This window comes from Passer montanus, unplaced genomic scaffold (genome assembly GCF_014805655.1).
Source record: "Passer montanus isolate IOZ18808 unplaced genomic scaffold, ASM1480565v1 scaffold13, whole genome shotgun sequence".
Classification (NCBI taxonomy): Eukaryota; Metazoa; Chordata; class Aves; order Passeriformes; family Passeridae; genus Passer; species Passer montanus.
In genome coordinates this window covers 6,096,198-6,118,562 of record NW_024359832.1, presented here as the reverse complement: position 1 = coordinate 6,118,562, position 22,365 = coordinate 6,096,198, and the positions used below count along the sequence as shown (strand labels likewise).

Sequence of the window (22,365 nt, the reverse complement as noted above, 5' to 3'; positions counted from 1 at the left end):
TCTATCCACATTTTCAAACTCATAATGTGAGAACATCAAATTGTCTTTTTTAGGCACTGATAGAAAGCTATCACCAACACAGACATTGGCCATCTAGCATTCCTTTACATATCTCTGGCCCTTAAGTATTATGCTGACTTACAGGATTAAAGCAATTTCTCTTAATAAAACTAAAATCAGTATCCATGGGAATAAAAACATTTTACTGTTAGTTTTTGGGTTTTTTGGGGGGGAGGGAGGTACTGTTTGGTTTGTTTGGGTTTTTTGGGTTGGTATCTTTTGTTTTGGTTGGGTTTTTTTGTTTGTTTTTTTTTTAAGGGGGCAGTTAGTATTTTCTTTAGTAAGAATAAGGTAGGAGAAAAGCCTTTATCTTATGAGGTATTTTTACCTTAAGTTTGTCATGGGAAGTATATGGAGCTTCAGGAGCATAGATACGAAAGATATCAGCCAAGCAACATGCTACAAGGAGGCGCACATCTTTATTGGGATTCCTGAGGAAGAATTCAGAAGCAAGGTGCAAGGCTAATGGGAGATACTGCTGCTTCTCATCTTCTGAGTCCTGGTCCATATCCATGAAGGTTTTTACCACCATCTGAAAAACACCAGAAAAAAAATTGAGTTCTTTCTGCTTTTATTGCTCATTACTAAACAAGACTTCTTTAAAGGATGCAGTACTATCAATACATGTTCTGCTGCATAATCACAACTAGCACTTGAATTTTTTTGTTAGGACAAATATCGGGATAAGGGAAGTGCTAACCTGATACTTAAAGGTTTATTGAAGTCGATATTTTAGCTTATGACACTGAAAAATGTGCTGCACGCAGATCTGCTTATTTTGTCAATCTTGACCTGAGGTATAGCACAGAAACTGCTGTGCACAGGTGGGGTTGGAGATGGCAACATCTCTTTCTCAAAGCAGTCCCACTGCAATTCCAAGTGAGGACTCACCTCAGTATGAATGGTGTGAGGGGCTGTAAGCCATCTGGCCTAACACATGGCTATAGTACAATGCAGCTGCTTCAGAGCTGTGCCAGGACTAGAGGAACCTAAGAAGCCACTCTTAACGCTCTGCCTTTATTGAGGCACAGACGTCACAAAGTACTTCACATATGCACAATCTTTCTATCTAGATACTGGATAATTTAATCCCTCATGTAAAAGAAGTCTTAACACTGCAGATCTCTCTTTTTGCATATTTAAAATTGCAACTTTAGCCTCATTAACATAATGTAATAAATTAACCACATGGTTTCCTTGTTTCCTCCAGCACAGCTAAGAACTACTAATTCCTATGAAATGCCACCAAATTAGTTTATTTTTATTATATAACCCCATTTAATTGAAACTTCTCAACATAATGATTTCGCAAAACTGAAAGAAAGAATTTCATCTGAAGAAATAAAAAGTCGCAGATTTAACTTTTAGAATAGTGTTTGTTGAAAGATGAGAATGACTTCTAGGATGTCAATACAGAATGGGTGGACATGCCAGAGACTCTTAGAATGACCTTAGTGAAATCAGTCTTTGTGTTCCATTGTTCCATGTCACTTGTGCATCCTTAAGAGTTAAAACTGTGAAGGACAGCCACACTGTAGACCAACAGGATTTGGTATGCCCACTACAGACACAGTATACACAGTGCAGACAATGAAAAGATACCAGAGAGAACAAAGAATGATAAATACTGATGGGTCAAATTCACCTCTAATAATAGTAAAACACAAAAGAAGACTGAGCTTACACAGCTAATAAATACATCTCTTACTCTAACTAGAATTTTTTTGTTATGGTGTAATTCAAATGATTCTAGGGTTGCTTCTCCATTATTAAGCACAGCCATGCTTCCAATATGAAAGCGCTGTGTTTAGGCTTTCTTTCTTTCCTGAGTTTTGAAATAGTTTTAAATTCAGATCTTATAAATTAAAATAAATGCTTGACAGCAACCTCTCCTACAGTACATTACTTAAAAATCCTCCTCCATTCCCAGAAATGCACAAGTATAACCCAATTTGCCACAAAGACAAAAAAGAGGAGATGAGAGAAGAGAAAAACCCGACACAACAATAAAGAGAAAAAAAGAGAACTTTACATATACAGCCCAGAAAAACACAAAATGTACCTTACTGGTCTCTTTCCTTAAAAATGTTCTTAAGCTATGTTTTAAAGCCCTAGCTGAAAGCACAAAACCACTCTTCTGCTGACAACTAAGGTCTGCTTGTTACAGGGCCATTTGTTGCTGTGTCCTGGGGTGCACCAGGCACAGCATCACCAGCTGGTCAAGGAAGGGGATTGTCCTGCTTGGCACTGGGGTAGCCTCCCCTGGAGTCCTGGATATAGCCAAAAATTGATGAAACTGAAAACTTAAAATAAACTCTAGAGAGTCAGAAGGCTAAAGTCCAAATAATTTAATGTTTTGAATGTCCAAACTGGAAACCACTTATTATCACACTAAGTCAGTTTTTATTCCCAAAAAATGTGATCGAACTGTAACAGGAACTCACTACTATACAGTAGTACTGTCTAAGTGATGTCTGGCTATACAGTTGAAACCATCTTGAATACTAATATTCATTAATATAAAAAGCATACAGACTTAGCAGCTTTCACAAAGAAAAATCTGTTACTCTACTGTGTGCACAAAGCAAGAGACAGAAAAATATTCTTTAATAATAATAATGTAACATCATCCACTCCTTTCCAAACAATTAAGCAGTCAATTTAAATATTAATTCTAGCAAATGTAAATAGAATACAGCTATGCACATTTATGACTGAATTCATTCTGCATCATGCATTTTGATTGAATGCATCTCCATTAATTTGTCACATACTGGTACTTTAGTTAGTCTGAGAAAATAAAGTATTACAACTATTCTAGAAATTGACATTATTGCCACTTTTACCACAGTACCCTTAAATTCTAATTATCAGAGCAAAATTTTACTCTCCCAGGCTCTGTAAACCAGTAAGTGAAATGACAGGATTATAACACTGAAGCCATGCAAATGTTTTCATTCAAACTAGCGAGAGCAGCTAAATGAAGACTGCTGAAGTCACTCTCAGCAGTTAGAAACATACTGTGTTAGGAGCACTCTGAAACCTGGAAGTTAAAGCTTTCAGGAAGGTGTTCATCTGATTGTTATCAACCATGCAACAAGCAAGCCAGTCTAGGTTATCCTTTCACCCACTGGAGAGAAATACAGACCCTGAGTTTAAGCACAGATGTCTATGATGACATCTACAGATGCAGGCTCAGTTTTGCCCTGGAACTCTGCACCAACCATGGAAGCAGCTCAGTGTGACTAGGGGCCTGAAACAAGGCGAGATGAACAATACCTGCAGCTTCTTGTGAGACTGTCAGCCTTTCAGCTGCACTGAAACACACACAGGAGGCTGCCAAAGGGCTGTTCACACTCTGCCCACATCTCACATGCAGCTTACATGTGGCCTGCTTCCAAAGACAAAATCAGCATGGTAGCTTGCCCTGATGTGACTCAGCTGCTGCTCTTGTGCAAGAGCTATGCCTCAGACAGGAATATTAACTTTTGCTGTTCTGATCTGTAGGATTTAGGAAAATGTTTGTTGGATCAGAAAGCCCTTCTACTGCTGAAACATACTGATGATTGCAGCAATATAGGGCAGAGAGGTATATAAACACCAAGAGAGGACAGGATAATCAGTATAGATACTGAAAAGACTCAAACTAGCAGTTGCAGAGAGGAAGAAGGAGGCAGATCTAGAAAAGCCCTGCTGCAGTTGGCAGGACAAGCATAAACATCCAAGCCAGTCACAGCAGGGGGAAGGCGTGTACATGCTGCATTTCTTTTACTGTTCTTACACCAGCTTATTCACAGGGCTCCAAAGCAGTAACATTTAACAACCCTTGGCTTGTAAAAAGACCAGGGAAAAATACTCAGTATTTAAAAAGTCCCTTTGCAATCACTGAAAGAAGAAATTCAACAATTGAGAGAATTTGATACCATTTGTTGTAACTGGGATGATACTGTAAATTAACTTTAGTACTAGGACTAAATACAAAAGATATTCGAAAGCAAAACTTAACCAAATGGATGTGAATCCAGATGACACTTCAAGAGCTAGGACAATTCAAGGAGAGATGCCAAGAAAAGGCTGAAATCACAGCAGACCCAAATAATGCAACTGTCAGAGTGTTTTTACATCTTTCCTCACACAATTTAAGCAATACTATAAGTGATTCTTGCCATTAACTATTAATAATAAATTATATTTTTATCTCAGATCTCAGACTAAAACATAGCAAAATGTTTCACAGACATGTGTCTCTGAAAAAAAAAACAACTTCTATGCAGTGCAGATTTAGGATGAGAAGTGTTCATCAGCCTCAGATACAGTTCTATCTGTCAGCCAGAAGCATCAAACAAACGTGGACAAAAGAGACATTAAAGTATGAAGAAAAAGAAAAGAAAAATACTCAAACTGGGAGGACCAGATGACAGTTATTTCAAAATCTTTAAATTCCTAACAAATGAAATAAAAAATGTAGTACCACACGTTTTGTTGGCTGCTCTTTAAACAACAAACAAGAAAAATAATTGCAAACAACAAAGTATATATACACACCCCACCACCACCCTAAGCTAACGCCTGAATAAGGGAGATACCAACTAATCAGAAAGCACCATATATTGATGTAGAAATCAGGAAAGGACATCTTGCCAATACATCCAACAGGCTGACATCAACAAAATTTCATAATACAAACCAAATCTGGAACAGGTAAATAAACCCAGAAGTTGAGAAAACAGGGTAACACATAAAAAGCAAATTACTTTGCTTTTTATCATCTCCAAACAGCTCATGCCTTTAATAAAGATAATCAACACTTTACACAAGACTTAGTTTGAGTGTCAAGAACAGCACCACATTGAGCCACATGGAAATTGAGATGCTTGAAAGAGATGAAAATTTGGCTAATATTGTCTCCTTAGCCCCCTCCTGAAGTGATAAACTGAAAGAACCTTTTGGACCTGAATGTATTGACTGGTGGAAAATGGTGTTATAAATGACCCTATTACCATATAAAACTGTGGTATGAGAAGTAGGAATTTATGGTGATGACAGTTACAGAATGGTAATAGAGGATAGGATGCTCTATGAGAAGAACAGAAATACCAAAAAAATCACCATTGGTAAATCATCATATGCTTAGTGGTTAAATCCAAGACCTTATTAAGCTGCCTTATCTGCTGTAAACATATAAGAGAAGAAAGATGGACATTTAGTAAGTAATTGTAAAGAATATATAAGCTAACAGCTGGCCATGTACAGGAAAACAATGAAAATGCAATTGCAGCTTATGACAAAAGAAAGAAAGGAAAAAGCCAGCAATACAACTCATGAAATGCTAAAAATACTAAATGCTGATTGGAAACACATTACTTAGTCCTGATTATCCTCAGTAATTAAAAAAAAAATAAATTACATAGGTACAGAATGTATTTGCCAAAGGAGTCTCAAATGCCTTTTGTTGTAAGGAGACATTTACCAGACTGTGCTAATTAAATACAACAGCTGCAAATCTCTCTTTGGGGCAGTACTGTTTAGTATCTTTATCAATGATCCAGACTAAGGGATTGGGTGCATCCTCGGGAAATTCACAGATGACACCAAGTTGCTTGGGAGTGTTGACCTTCTAGAGGACATGGAGGACAGATGGGCCAAAGCCAACACTATGAGGTTCAACAAGGCCCTCTGCCAGGTCCTGCACCTGGGTCACACCAAGCCCAGGCAGTGCCACAGGCTGGGGCAGGGTGCTTGGAAAGCTGCCCAGCAAGAAAGGACCTGGGAGTGCTGCTCCACAGGCAGCTGAACAGGAGCCAGTGTGTGCCCCACAGGGTCAGCAACAGTGTGGCCAGCAGGACCAGGGCAGTGACTGTCCTGCTATATTCGGCACTGCTGAGGCCACACCCTGAATCCTGTTTCCAATTCTGAGCCCTTTAGTTCGGGGAAGAATTTAAAGTGCTAGATGAAGTCCAGAGAAGGGCAATGTCCCATTTTCACTACAAATTCTTCAATCTATACTCTCTGACAAGACATTTAACTGGCTTTGGATAACCTGCCAGAAGGGAAAAAAGAAAATGAAAAGTTGGACAAAAGAAGATATAAAGCATATACACTCTGAGGGGCAAAGACTATTTGCTTTATTCTTTATATATCCCGCTCACAAACTGAAGCCAATGAACAGGGTTTCCAGATGTGATGACAAATGTATCATATGAGATGCAAAGTTGATGCAGCAACAGCTGGTAGCCACAGCAATACCCCCTGATTGGGCAAACAGTTTTAACTGGCTATTCCTCCCCTGGGGACCAACCTACACCAGGCTTTTCCATGGAGTTCCAGCCAATCACATGCAAAGAAGTCACAAATGGCTAATGTTCCATTGTTTTCTCATGGGTGAAACAGCAGCTTCTGTATTATTTTACTTACATCAAGCAAGTCAGACGATTTTCCAAGAACCTAGCTATTAAATTGATCTGACATATGAAAAAGCAGAAAGGCTGATTACTGCCTGTAATAAAAACAATACACGGAGCAGATAGTTCATGGATTACTTGAAGTAACTTCCTTGATACACGTTTTTAAGTAACTACTAAATGAATTCAAGTATCACATAAACAGGACAAGAATTGTTACCAAATTGGGAAAGGGATTGTACAATTACCCACCTATCTTGGTAATCAACACACAGTAGAATTCCAGTTCTGTTGTAAAGCTGCAAGACTCCTCATACTAACATGAATGGAACAGAAGGGGGGAACAAGGCAAATATAATGAGAAAAATCAGATGCCTTAATTCAAAACACTTTTCATGGCACAAATTAGAACATGCTTTTTAAATTGTGCTTCAATTTTTTGCTCTGCAAAAATCAGTCATGTATTGATAATCAGATTGACATCTTGGTTACAGCAACTCATATGGACTGCTGCAAGGAAAAATTCCAAGAAAGTACACTTCCCAAGACTGCAGCGGTGCAAAAGGAAGTAAAACTCTGTCCTTCCTTCCCAGCAGAAGATAAGCCTAATGCTGTTACCACAGCACGCAATAAATCTTGTACTCCTTGACCATGAACAAGCCCATGGGAAAAATGAGATTAACGATGTGCAAAGAAAATACTACATGCCTTTTCTTATCACCACAACCTTGTCAAAATATATTTTGCTCAGAACTGAGTATTTTAGAAAATATCACTGATTTAAAATTTTTACTGAAGTAGAATTTGGAAGATTCAAAACCATTTTTGTACACCCTCAGTTCCTTCACTATTATATGCAACAGTAATGTGCTTTTTCCTCCAAGTAAAAGCACTTTAAACCCAAATCAAGTTTCTTTTTTTGGTGTTTAATCAGGTACCACTATGTTTTGTGTAAGAACAATCTGTAAATTCATTTACATTCACACTATTGCAACAATATGGAATCTCTATAATCTTCTATTTCTAATCTATAATCACTTCTTTTGAAATTATGACTATTTGAGTGCAACTAAAATCAACATGTAACCAAAATCACAGCTATCTGGAGACAGGTTTGAACTTTGTACTGCTAAGACTACTGGCTGGCAAACAGATCTGAATTTCCATCTGGTTTTGGCTTCATGTGACATGGAGATCCCGTTTAACCACTTGCAGCCACCATCTCCTTCTCCCTTTCCTATTACTCACCCTGCCCTGCTTCTGGCCCTGCAGTGCCAGCACACTTGTTGAACAACTCCACAATAAATTTAATTTACTGATGTATCCAAAAAGCATCCTGGTTAAAGGCCCAGATAGTTTTCTGACAGGCACAGTTAGATTCTAGACAGATCTGACACATTCCAGAACCAGCAGCAAGAAGGCAGTTAGACTTCAATGGCCAAGACCAGGAACAGAAGAACTCAAGCCTTTCTAATGCATATAAACTCTTAACAAACAACCTAACAGAGGCACAAATTCTTAACCTTACTAGTGGCAAGCTCAGGAAGCCTGAAATGGGCAGCTATAGATAGCCAAATCCTACTAGATCCCCCAAAAATGTACCTTTACTTCTATCTAGTAAAAACTGGTATAAGATGTGATCCCCAATCACTTTAAATTTAAGGTCTCAGAAATGTGTTGCTACAGTAATTTTCAGAACTTGTATCCAATGTATCAATGAACTTTTTCATTTTAATTTAATGATGTGTTTCCTGGGGTTTCATCATGACTCGAGACAGCAGAGGTTTCCCCATTTACTTTTTCAGCCACCTCTGTCTTTGCCTTCCAGGTTCTTATTAATCTCATCATATCCTCATCTCATTTCTTTGGAGGCAAAGGTTCACTACAACTTCAGTATTGCAGAGAATACATTCCCACAGTATGCAAACGAGCACACACATCTGAAGGGGAGCGTAAGACAGTATTCACTGTCGGGCTCCTTACCCAGCACTGAAATCTGCACGGTTTTCCAACAGAAGCTGTTCAAAGATTTCATTGAGCAGCCTCAACTGATGCATCAGAATTCCCTTATTTAGTCCTTTACAACTACATGAAGTTATAGTTCTATTTTCTCTCATTATTCCTCACCATGCTTTAATCAACATTAAGCCTAAAAGCTCCCACTGGATCAATTCCACTCAAATTATCTGACTTAATACACATTCTCCTAGGCTGTGATGAACAAAACCAACTCACCTCTTCACATTTCCCAAACACCTAAAAGGTTTTCAAGTGTGCAAAGTACTACCTGACATTAGGTCACTGTATGGTTTGTCACCAACAAAAATTATTTCTTGGTACTTTTTATTTACAAGCAGCTTTGGATACATGACAATACTTGGCTACTCAATCCAAGACCTTTTAAAGTTATTTTAATGTAAGAAACATTGAGAAATATTATTAGTTTGGCTGTATCATATTGCAATCCCTCAAGTATTTTGTTATCCCAGTTTTAGATTGATTCACACAATTTTTCTATGACACAAACTATAGTCACAATCAAATCACACATTTTAACAATGCACGTATATTCTTCTCAAACAGTGAAAAGAGTGCTCATATTTATCAGCACATTATGTTTCCATACTAACACTACTCCCCATCTCTTACACATCTATGACTTAAGTGTGGTGTCACAGCACCAATTTTGTTGGTTTTTTTTTTAGGTGATTCAGTCTTCAGCAGTACCTAGTCTTTATTACTGGAAAGATTTGTAATGGTATTCTCTGCAATTTTCCTGCCAAAGACTACTAATTGTTTAAATGCCCTAAGATGATTCCTAAAGTCACCTAAATTCTCAGAAACTTTGCTTCCACATACATGGATACATAATGAAAGGGTTTTGCAGAGGGACTAAAAAGAGACTTTTTTAAATGTTCTAATGATAATTCAAGACATCATCAGTTAGAAGCATTTCCTTAAGAAGTCCTCCTCCCCTAGCTATAATGGTGTTACTTATATATGGCTGGGGGAAAACCAAAAAATTCTTCAAACCTTATTCCCCACGGTGAAGGAGTTTCTATTTCCATATGAAGTTTCACAAATACTTTGCTAATAGCCTCCAGATGTGAGAGAGGATTCCTCATAACCAGCTCAATGCTGTGTGCTAATTCATTTCCTCTTCCAAAGAGAAGGTGGTGCTAGACAAAACAACAGCATTTGCATTTCTACTGTGAATTGACTGTTAAGGATTCACTTTGAAGTGGTTATTTAAGATCAATTCTTACAACCCAATCATGTGTTAAGGTTTCACATTAAACACACATAGAGAGCTATGCTGCCAACAATACTGATGTTGTAAAGACTATAGACCATATCTATTTCTACACTATGGTACAGTCAACCAGGCATCCACCTGCTGCAGCGTGGGTCCCCCCCACAGGCTGCAGGGGGATCACAGCATCTCCCTGGTCCTCTGCAGGCTGCAGGGGCAGAGCTGCTTCACCGTGGTCTTTAACACAGGATGCAGGAAAATCTCTTCACCTCTGTGGTCCTCTATGGGCTGCAGGGTCACAGTTGTTTCACCATGGTCTGCACCATAAGCTCCAAGGGAATCCCAGCTTCAGGGCCTGGAGCACCTTCTCTGCCACCTTCTTCACTAACCTGGGTGTGTCTGCAGAGTTGTTCCTCTCACATATTCCCTCTCTTTCTCTGGCTTCCATCAATGCAAATAACTACCTTTTTATTAAATCTGTTACCACAGAGGCATTACCACCATTTCTCTTTGGCCAGCAGCACATCCATCTTTGGAGCCACCAGGGATTGGCTCTGCCAGATAGGGAAAAAGCTTCTGGCAGTTTCTCACAGAAGCCACCCCTATAGCCTGCCCCCACTAGGAAAGGTTGGCCATGCAAACCCAATGCATGTTTCAACACAATCAATACATGAGACAAAAAAATATTTATTCTAAGAAAAGTGTTTCTTTCAGCAATCTTGTAAACTGTAGTGACCTGAGTATCTCCCAAAGCAGAAAATTATGTAAAATATTTGTACACTGATCTTTAAAATAAGTAAACTGTGCAATCAGTTAAAAGAAAAAAAAAATCTTTTATCTGTGACAGTAAGAGAAGAAATAAATCAGAATTTCTTTCATGCAATGGTTGATTGATCAGCAATTGCACATAATGCCATCATACACAGTAACAGAACAATGGTACCAAGGGTCAACAAGAAAATACTCTTTAGTTATGACATGAATCTTCTGGTTTGTTTAGGAGCCACATTCCACTGCACCTTAGAATTGAAAATCGGGAGCAAATTATGTGAGACCCTAGCATGACCCATATTTTGTGACAAAACTTCACAGAAGAATTTTGTCTCTTGCCATCTACTGGAATCATAGTACAACACTGTCACATTCATGACAATTATACAGACTGCAGAAACTGAAATTTTCCATTCCCAATGTGAAAAGCTGGACAAAAATCAGAATTGTAAAATCATAAAAATCTTTAATCTTTCACAATCAAAACTTATACTACAAAGCAGTAACAACAAAACCAAACCCCTGACAAACCAGCACATCAAACCAGCTCCTCAGAAGGCACTGGCTGCCACGGAGAGCCTCTGTCAGCAGCTGGTGATGTGCCAGCTACCACACCTACCAAGCGAGATGCACTGCTGCAAAGAATTGTGATCAAACAAACTATCTTTCTGTTTTACCAGATAATTTTGCTATCTATTGAACACTATTACCTGTATCAGAAACACAAACCGCCCCCCCGCCAACAGCTTTGTCTTTAGGCAGGTACCAAGCTCAAAACTAAGGCACTACAAAATGGAATTAATGCAACATGCAAGAATTTTCTTCTTGCATGTCTGGTGGTTTCATTTTATTTTTAACTAGCCCTATCCAAACCAAAGTTTCTCAAAATTCTTAAAGCACAGGGAAAAACTGATGCAAAAAAATTGGACCTGAAACTTATGCAGAGTGGCTTTCTTGGCTGTAAGTCTTAATTTTTCAATAAGGAGGAAGAAAATGATTTCTAATAAAGGTATGGAAAGTATTCTATTTGTAGAATTCATTAGCAAGCCTAAATAATTTTACTGTGCCTATTATTAAATACCTTTAAGTAACAGACTGGCTTCTGATATATGTGAAATGAGTAATATTTTAAAGAAATTTTCCATTTAAAAATTGTCATTACAATGGAGTTGGAGACCAAAGGAAAAATAAAACGCACTGATATTGCTGATATAAGGACAGAAAAGTCAAATCCACAGTGCTCAGCAAAAGGATGATGCTAAAGACATAATCATTATGTGTAGGATATTCAATTTCTGAGAAATATGCCTGCACAACAAATATGATACATCTATGTATGTGATTCTAACATAGGTAGCAAAGAGTAATATGAAAAGCCTTCAAGAAATTCATATTACCATTATAATTGCCAATATTAAAAGTGTGGAAATATTTCAAATCAAATACGTTATTTATAGAAAGCATTGTCCTAGACTTTATAGGAAAGTATTTAAAATTTTTGTTTTAATGTTTTTACTGTTTGTTTTATGATACTGTATGTAGATGTTTCCATTTTGAACATGGGAGTAATGTGCATTTGTATGTCCAATGAAAAAGTAAAAACAAAAATGCAACGACAGGAGAGCAACAACAACAAAAACCAAAACCTCACCAAAAAACAAAACAAAAAAAAAACAAAAAAAAAAAAACCCAAACCACCCAAACAAACAAAAACACCAAAACCCCAAAAACCAGGTTTTCCCATTTGTGTGTCTGTATCATACCTATTTTTATTGGTTGGGTCTTGACACATACACCAAACCACCAGTAACAGGATTGCTTTCACTTGTTTCTAACTTTGTTAAACATTTTAATAGTATTTTCAAGCAATATGGTAATCTTGATCTGATTGAAAATTATCCCAAATCCAGAATATGTAAACCATGATTTTTCTTACCTAATTAAAGAAAAAACCTCTGAATTCTTGCTGTTAGAGAGCTCTAATCTACCTTTCTGGACTGGCAATATTGTTTTAGAGGATATTATGTCATGTGTCTTGGAGCAGTGGTGGCTTTGCTCTGATTTTCTGCAGTTATTTCAAGGTCAGGCTAATAAAGTCTTGACATGGAATTTTTCTCTAGTATTTTGAGAACTTAAGTAACTCCTCGTTTCCATCATAAGACTTCTAGAACTATTTTGCCTATCAGTGCCATCAAATTCCTTCCTTGTAAATAGCTTGAATATGACCATAACTGCTGTACCTGTCCCTCAGCATTCCTCCTATGTAATCAGTTTTATGGCTACTGATTTTGTGAAGTTTGTTTCTTACTGTATATATGGTAAGAAGCAGGCAATGTATCAGATATAAAGTGTTAATAAGACTTTTTTTTAAGAACACTTTCAAAAAGTGACTGACATTTTTTAAGAAGTTCCAATAAGGAGTGTCTTGTACTACAACTTCATTTTTGAAAAACTGAAAGCTCACTGAGGTCCTGAAAAATCAGAGAGCACTGCCATGTCCTTGCTCTGCTAGAAAGAGACTTCAGATAAAGACATTTTTTATTAAAGAATACACCTTATGTATTTAATGCTTAATTTGTGTATTTAAATACATCATTCAAGTTCAGTCTCACAATTTATGATGCTGAGTTTTGCTGAAAATAACATTTCATTAAACTAAATTGCTGGAATCAGCGACCTGTAAGTACCAAATATAATTTAAATAGCTGCCAGTAATATCCTCATAAACAATGCCTAAAACAGGAATCACACAAAATTTCTGAAGGTCCAGCATACTTAAAAAAACCTTAAGGCATTGTAGCTCTGTGTTTGCAAAACACTTTGGCATGGCCATCCAGAAAAATCGCTTATCTTCACCATGACAAAAACTGAGACATTTCCATGCCAAAAGTACAAAAACCACACAGGACTCTAGACTTTAGAGGGGTTCTTGAGGTTATACCCTTAAATTACTTTAACACCTAGTTCAATACTTCATTAGAAATGTTTGTTACCCACTCAATTTTACAGTTTCTGAGTTTTTTAAACTCATTCAGCAAATTCCAGCACAACAGACACTGTCTCAAGACAGCACATGCTCTGCAACAGTGAGTGACTTCTGCCTTCATTTGAAAGAGCTGGATTCATCTGATTCCCTAAGATCACACACTGAAACAATGTACCCCAGCATGAACATAAATTTGTTACCCAGTGGCACAGGATTTAGTCACTTCACAAATATCTACATCTGTGACACAGTGTTAAAGAGAAATTTGAGAAGCTTACAAAGAATGCACCAAGCTTCAGCACAAAAAATTATGACAGCCCAGAACACATAGAAAGCAGCCACTTAATCAATAGTACTGGACTGAAGTGGCCTGATTTAAAAATTATCTTTGTTTCTCTGACTCAAAAATTACAGAGATTTCACTTCACTTGCTCAGCTGCAGTGATCTCAGAACAGTAGCCACATTTCGCAATTCATCTTCATAGCAAGGAAAGAAAATTTCAGAATGCACTTTGGCCTACAAGTTGTAGAGGTATGCAAGTCTTCTACAGCTGCCAAGAAATCACTGGACATGCTAAAAATGCTGTGGGCTAAGATTTATGGTCAGGAAACAAAATCTGTCAACTACAATCTTTAGCATCTAAAACTCAAACATTAAACTGAAGCCACCTAGCACCTTAAAGAAAAAGGCTGAGAACTAATATTTTACTATGAATTTTATGGGAGAATAGTGGAGGTGGAAACAAGCAGATGCCCACCAAGTAACTGATCTTGAGGAAAATGCTTCAGTATTTTTATTCCATAGTCCTAAAATACTGATACATTAATGATGAGATTAATTACAGAACTCTGTTCCAGATGTAGAGAGTAGAGCAAATGACACTAATCCAGATGGGGCCCAAATTCCTAATCAAGGAGAGAGGCCATAAGATGTTACTCTCAGAGGCCACTATTGGCAGTTTCCCCACTGAAGGTAAGTATTGCCTGCACCAAGGACCAAAAAGAAGTATCAAAGGGATACAATCCAGCAAAGAAAACTGCTGCCTGCTGCCCGCTTGAAAACACTGCCTTGTTTTACTTTATCTTTAGGCATCTTTCTTTTGCTAGAGCTCAGACTGTTCACACATAGGGTTAAAAAATGGTAAAATCATGGGGTAACACTCAAATCAGGTAGTGGCCACCTGCACATTGTTGGCAGTGTATCTACAGTACTTGTTTTGAATTTGCCTAGGAGCTGCCTTCAGAGGTCAGAAGACAGCTGATGCTTGTGTGAGTCAGATATTGAGAACCCAAGCAGTAGGAAAAGCAGTTTTCCATCACCGCCTATTAAGCATTTTGTATCCTGTGTGCTTATCACTTCTCTTGGGTGAGAAAGAGTATCTCCTAGCCAGCAGTCTTAGAGAGAAGCCCAGGAAACCCAGAACATCTTTCCCCCTTTTCAGTATGATGGTTTTACAAGCATTCTGGTGAGGATTAAGATAGCATAAAATAAGTTTAAAGTAAAATAGGTATTAGCCTCTGTCCACCTTCCCATAAATGTTCCCAAATTTCTTTGTGCTGGTCAAACCTCTGAACATTTGATCCACTGGTCATGAATGGTATCAGTTACTCACAGATTTTTTTCATATTCTATCAAAGACTTGCCAGGTAATTACACATTTTTGAATGAAGAGTCACTTAAGGTCTCCGGAATTTATATACAAACAAAAAAACTGAACTCCAGGAATCCCAATTTACTACTCAGATGTGAATATATGTAAAGCATGTCCATGCATTCATTTCTTAAGCATTACTTTGACATTTTCTGAATTGAAGAGTACCAGTAAGGGCTTACTTCAATAACAATATACAATGAAACAACTAAACTCAACAAGTCACAAACCAAACAATATAAGATGAAATCAAATTATTTCAAAGTAAGGATTTATATAATCAAAATTATCTACATAACTTCATCCAAAAGTTTCTGGCAACATTCTCACACTATTTTCAGAAGTTTCTATATACAAACAAATTGCTGCTAGAAAAGCAGGCAAAATTCAGCTCTAACATTAGCTCAAGTTTGGCAACTACAGATTTTTGATGCACATAACCACTAAAGAATTGCAAACTCCTTGCAAACACTGATTCTAAGAAGAATAAACAAAATTATGTTCAAACATATTTCAACAGCAGCTACACTTTTGGCACTCCTATCAAGGAGTCCTTAATATGTTCTGCACAACTCTCAGGTCCTGAAGTGTAAAAAATATTACTTAAATGAGTTAAAAGAAGAGTTCTTACTTTCTATGAATAATTTGGAAAGTGCTTCACATGCCAGAGTAAACTTGGAGTCTATTCCTGCTATAAGCCCTGTGGAGTGTTAATAACTGGCTTTGATATGACACACACACAAAAAGAAGATTCTACTACTTGCATTTTATCAGTTCATGCTTGGGGGAGAAAGCTATTTATGGTGCCTGGATAGTACAATTTTTTTTTTTGCATTATGTGTGATAATCTGGAAAGAAAAGATTCATCTCTGTCTACGTGTAGGTATGCATGCAGTTACTCCCCTACAGACCGACACATCCTGGAAGTTAGCACAAGTCTTTGTTTAAAGGACAACTACAGCAGGCATTAGGAAGGGAAAAAACATTAAGAATCAGAGCCAGCATGAAGACAAATCTGTTTGCAAGCACTGGCCTGTACCGCCTACTCTAGTTCAACTCACAGCACAAGACTCAGTAGTTTGGATTACAGAACAGGAGAAGACCAGCCTAAACAACACAGACTGCATCTCATAACCATAATACTGGTACAGAACTGAGTGCCATCGTGTCTAGAGAGGCCTGAAAAAACTGAAACCTCAAATTCCATCTTTTGTACAAACAGGACAGACAATAACAGAGAAAACCAACAATCCCAGAGAAAGGAGAGGTGTTATCTAAGTATTTCTCTCTACTATTACTACAACTATTCTGAATCCAAAGATGAATAGTATCTATTACTGCAGTTACTCAGCTAAACATCAGAAAATTCGTCATGGATTTCCCATCATTCATGCTTGTTCAAAATTACTGGTGCCAGCAAAATCCACACATTTGTGTATAAACACGGCACTGATCTCAATTGTTTGTAACCAGAGAACATTTCCAGAGAACATTCACCTCTGTTTCTTAGCTTCTTTTTTCAGACATGGAAGGCCAGCACATCATCCACTGCACCAAGATTTGCAGCTCCCTGAAATAAGGGACACACTTCATTTTGTTTACAGATTCTGCCTCACAAATAGAGGGGGTGGAGGGGTGTTTGTAGAATTTCTTAGGGTGTAGTTTCATGGCTGTGTGAGTCAAACCAACTGTCCCTCCATTATGCCAGCACTAAGTGGCTGATAAGTGACACTACTGAAAAATCCCATTTTCTGCCCAGGTTTCTTTTCAGATATATCTGCTTCTTGAACCAGCTCATTACATGGCTGTAAAAATGACAGGGGAGGGTGAGATTACTTCAGCCCATTCTCAGGGTGCAGTTTAATGACTTAGAAGTTGATTTAGTAAGGTCAAACCCAATGAACAGTGTCCCAAATTCAGCTGTCACTGCAAGTAGTAGTTCACCCAGCATTATCACAGAGCTTCTGTGAAAGCAAGGAGCGGGTAGCAGGTGACTGCACAAGTCACACTGATCCAAATGAAAACTTACCTGGAAAAACTGCTTTTGAATTGGACCAATTCTACAACCCAGTACCCTGCAAGCCACAGATACACCTGGATAGGCACGGGGAAAAGTATGGCCCACAAGTAGCAAGAGTATCTAACTGGCTCAAAGCACTGGCTTTGGTGTTTGTCCTTCCATACACCAGGGCTTGATTCAGGGCAATCCTCCACCTACTGGTGTAGCAACTCCACCATTTCCAACACCAGTTTTCCCCTCTTTCCCTACAGTCACTATGTGCCTCTATTTTCTACTTTTTCTCCTCTCACTTTTCACAAACTTGATTTGTTTCTATGACTTTAGGAGTGGTGGTGACTCAAATAAAGGAAAATTACTTTGAACCATTATTCTTCCTGAACAGCAGTGGCAGCAACAGTGAAAATGAGCAACTGTTTCGTCAGTAGCAGCATCACACTAAAAGTACTCAAAAGTACTCATATACAACAGTGCCAGGATGACAAGCTTCCAGAACACAATTCTGGCAGTCTATAAAGAGAACTAGCCTTTTTAAATTATTTATTTGTTTTTAAGAGAAACTCAATTGATTTAGACTATGTTAGTATACCCACTATGCAGATCAGCTCAGATCACTAAAATGACTTGCAATACTCTACAAAACCAACCTGTCATTACTTACTCCTCCATGTTGTTACATTCCTGATAAAATTATTTTTGCCCACAACTTTGTTTTTGAGCAGAATATTGACAAAGATGATGAAAAATTGTGGGAAAACTCTCAATGAATCTTCTAAAAACACCAACAACTAATACTGTCCTTATTTATAAAATTGAGGTTAGTTGTAAAACTAATTTTCTGGGGACGCTGCATGATGCCAGGCTTTCAAAGAAGTGTGGAGAAACATCAATTCAGATTTTGTACAGAAACAAATGCATGACAGCCCTCATACAGACTAAAGCTGGAGTAACTCTGAGGAGTCTCAAGACAGTGTGAATTAGGGCACAGCTCCACAGTATGAATTATCAGGAGGCAGAACCTGTGAGATAGAATCCCTCAAGGCATTTTTCAAACCAGCTCTACTGCTAGATAAAAATCTAATGGTGAACTCCATCCTCACAGACATACACAGGTATCAGAAACCAGTTTTAGCATCAAACATGGAGTGACACACAGAGCTCCAATTCTAGGATGAGTATTCTTTAATCTACCCAGCATATGTAACTCAGACCAGAATGCTCCAATTTGCACAAGAACCTAAACTAAGAACAGTATCTAAAAATGTCAAAGTGAAACAAAATTAAATGGCATCTTTTTAATCTGTAATCTGATTGAAGGTGATTTAACCTTTAAAGGGAAACATGGGCTAGGGCTGAAAGACTGTAACTTTGGAAAACATTACACACTACCCCCGCGTTCCCAGCTGAGATTCAGAAACACAGACACTAACTTGGTTTTTACTCCCATTTCAAAGTGATTTCTTAAATGGCTTATTAAGTTTTCTACTGACCTACTTCCAGTTCTATTAATGTGTATATATTCTACAAAGATATAGTTTTTGTACTTGGTGAACTTTCCATTTCCTAAAGCAAAATTCTCATGGTTTTACAGCAGTCTAGACTACCAGTTTCAAAAGGAACAAAGCTGAAATCTTATTTCCAGATTTCCCAATTTCCCATCAGCTACAGTCATGCCTACTTTCATATTCTATATACATTTTCTAAGAAAAAATATTACTAACAGGTCACAAAGACCTACTAGACCTTCATTCAGTGACTTCACATGAGCAGAAATAGCATTTCTTGCCACTGATTTTCTACTGGTAATAGCAGAGGAAGGAGCTTTGAGATAGATTAGAATTTTTCAGGAGTAATGGCAAATGCCAAGTACATTTATAAAGGATGATTGAATTAGGCATTTAAATAAACATGCATTTTCAAGGAAAAAAGCTTTAAAACTGCCTTGCATTTTCATTTGCCTTCTAGGTGAATGAGTGTTAGCTCTGCAGCGCCTCACTGATGAGAAATAAACACCTGCTAAACCCCACACATATAGGGCCACTTTTTCCAGCTCTCACAGATCACTGAGTTGTTTTCAACCATCACAACAAAGTTCTGAGTTTACCTGCTTTATTTTTACTGCAACAGCTTAAGAATTAAACTTCCTTTCACGTACTCCACAATACATGCTGCCATTGTGCAAACAAAGCAGCAACATTTCTGAATTATTTCTCTTCACAAAGTTTCTAAAAGAAATTTTTTTGCTTTTATGACTGACAAGAATAAGGCCCTGAGAAAAGTACTGCAGTCAGAGTAAAGTGAGTATCAGGTTTTACTCTCTTAAATCACAAGAAAAGAACAATTTTTATATTCTGCAGAATTTACTTTCAAGGAATTCCCTACTAAATTATGAACAGTTTGATTAAACTTCAGTAATGAGTTTGGATAATTAAGTACATGCACGTATTTTCAAATGGTACCAGAAAAAAACCCACACTTAAAACACAAAATTATATTAAAATAACAGGATTTACTATTCTTTGACTACCCTATGGACCAAAAGACAGAATAAAAATTTTAAGGTGAAATATGTAACCATATTGTTCCTTACACTGAACTTGTAACAGAAGTCAATTAGCTTATTTTTTTTTCAAGGAACAACTTATTATAACCAATTTCTTTTCATATCCACATCACTATTGGCAAAATTTGTAACATTCATATTGCAAAACTTCTTTGCATTAAGCACTTCCTAAGTTTAACAATAGTTTCATTGCACAGATTCTCCTTCAGCACTTGTACCACAACCCTGATTCTAAGTAGCCAGAAAACCCCAAAAAAAAGTAATTACATAAAAAAACACTATACAAAACATCAATTAAAGAACTTACTGATTGGCTTTTAAGATTTTAAATTACTTTTGAGTGATTTGGGTTTTGTTAGGTTTTCAGATTAGCTTTTTTTATTACTGCTTTATCCTTTCAGTAATACCATATTGTATAAGCAATTTTCATCAAGCTGATCACAGAGTACAAGTCTCATACTCAGCTGTTAGAAACAACCACTTTTAAGTTTAAAAACTAGTAATACTTTTGAAGACCATGAACCACCCACCACCAGTTTGGGGGTTAAGAGAGTATTAAAACGTTTTTGTGCTTTATTTTCCTTGTTTATCTCCTGTACTGCTGTTATTTGAAACTGATTTTATCACAGGCAGAAAAATTGCCACTGGCTGGTTTCCAATAGACCTCTTCCCCACCACTCTCCTCTCAGAGAGCTGCTGCATCCCTTGCCTTGCTCTCATCCTCCTGCATTACCTGCCCACTTTCCTTTGGTGCCCTGTCCAGAAAGCTGGAGAGGGTGCAGCAGATCCCCTAAAACATTTGAAACGCCCATGAAATAATTAGTTTAATTTATTGCAGCTAGCACATGGGCTGCTGCCTTTTGAAATGTTTAGCAGTGCTGATCCATGTTTCTTTGTGTAAACAGAATTTGGATGTCTCTATTCTGTTCAGCAGCAATTAGACAAGTGTTCCATCTCTGAAACCTCTGTCCAACTGCCAGCAAGTTTTGAACGAATGTAACTTCAGGGAAGATCAGTAACTAAGAAATTAGACTTATTTCATTAGAAAAGGGAGGTAAAAACATTTTTCCAGGCAAAGCTCTATCACATACACAAAGTAAACTGAGACACACAAATGTTTACCTGCAGTTTTTGAGAGACTGATTTTTGGGTACTTAGAACAACAGTAAAAAGATTTCCATAATAAGCACAAGTTTAGAGCTGGTCTTTCAATGGGCTTTCACACTAGATGCACAGATAAAAAACAGTTTTAAGATCAGTAAGTTAATATTGTAAAACTACAGATGGTAAGCTATCTTCTCATGGTAAATCAGGCTATTTCCACAGAGAGCTATAAGAAAGCAACAACAATTGCAGAGGAAGAGAAATTCTTTAATGACTGCAAGCAAATTCTAATACTACTAACTACTAATCTAGGTACTTTATTTTTAAGCATGTGCATTTTTCAGGTGCTGTAGACAACAAGGAATAGTGTGTGGGCAAACTCTGAAACATAAGACTACTCCAAAATCCTTTTTAAAAAATGTTCTTCCTCCTTCTCTTTCATCTTCAATATCTGTTCAAAAATTACTGGTAAATAGAAAAGACATTCTCTTTAATGCTTATGAATGTATTTTGCCAGTAGAAAACCTTTTCTCTGTTTCAATAGTTTGGAAAGTTTTGATAAATCTCATGGAGAGAGATGTCACACTCGAAACTGAAGACACAAGGCCTAAAATGCTAATAACTACCAAACTGTATTCCAGCAAAACGTGACAGGTTGTACTCATGGAAGACAACAGAGTACCATTAAGATTAGGTAATATAACTGAACAACTAGAAAGAAACAGCAACTCACTTAAGAGTAAGACATTAAAAACCTGATCAGCCTTCACAGTAAATTTGAAAGGATTTTTCCCCCGCTGCAAAACTGATCCCAACACTGAAGCTCTGACACCTCCATCAGCTAAGTATGTACCTTTGGTCTCACACAAGTAAAATGTATGTTTAGAATATCCCCCTGCTAACCAGGTACCAGAAAGTTTTCAATCTTCAATCCTGAGCAGCAACGACATTGTGCAAATTTTATCTTCGTTTCTCCTTAGCAGTATTTCATCATGCTTAAGAGATCTTTAGAAGAGCCAAATTCTGATGTCAGCACAGCAGTGGGAATACAGTTCACTAGTTTACTGCAGCTGCAAAGCCACTAAAACACCCATTGCTTTGAGTAACACCAATAATAAGCATGTGTTTTACATTTCTAGGTAACAATGGTGATTTACAAGATATTGCAGTCTGGGAAAAAATCCCTCAGATACAAACAATGTTTAACACAGACTGGGGACTACAGAAAAGTTTGGTTTCTTTAACTACCAAATGGGCTGAACTGCTATAGAATATACTGTGAACTGAAGATCTGCTAATTATGTTGTCTGTTGTTTTTCTTTATCATATGTCACATTGACATTAAGCAGACAAAATAGTATGCACTGATTCAAGTAGACAAGGTAGACAAGTAACCACATATATATGTCTGATTTCCCTTTCTATCAATCATCTCCATATTACTGTCTGCAAGCCCAGGGACAGTTTTTCTTTCACTTCATATCACTGGTCAGAGAATAACATTTCCTTTATGAGTCTCTGACCACAGCTAAAGCTCCTGCTGTTTTGCAAACTTAGG

At 37.4% G+C, this 22,365-nt stretch overlaps 1 protein-coding gene across 2 annotated transcripts in view; it reads right to left on the bottom strand.

Moving 5' to 3' along the window:
* Nucleotides 1–22,365, bottom strand: part of PDS5A (PDS5 cohesin associated factor A) — a 78,165-nt gene that overhangs the window by 47,831 nt on the left and 7,969 nt on the right. For both annotated transcript variants that reach the window (XM_039698909.1, XM_039698910.1), the window contains exon 3: nucleotides 389–592. In XM_039698909.1, coding sequence (XP_039554843.1) covers nucleotides 389–592 — 204 coding nt within the window. The remainder of the gene's footprint in view (nucleotides 1–388; nucleotides 593–22,365) is intronic.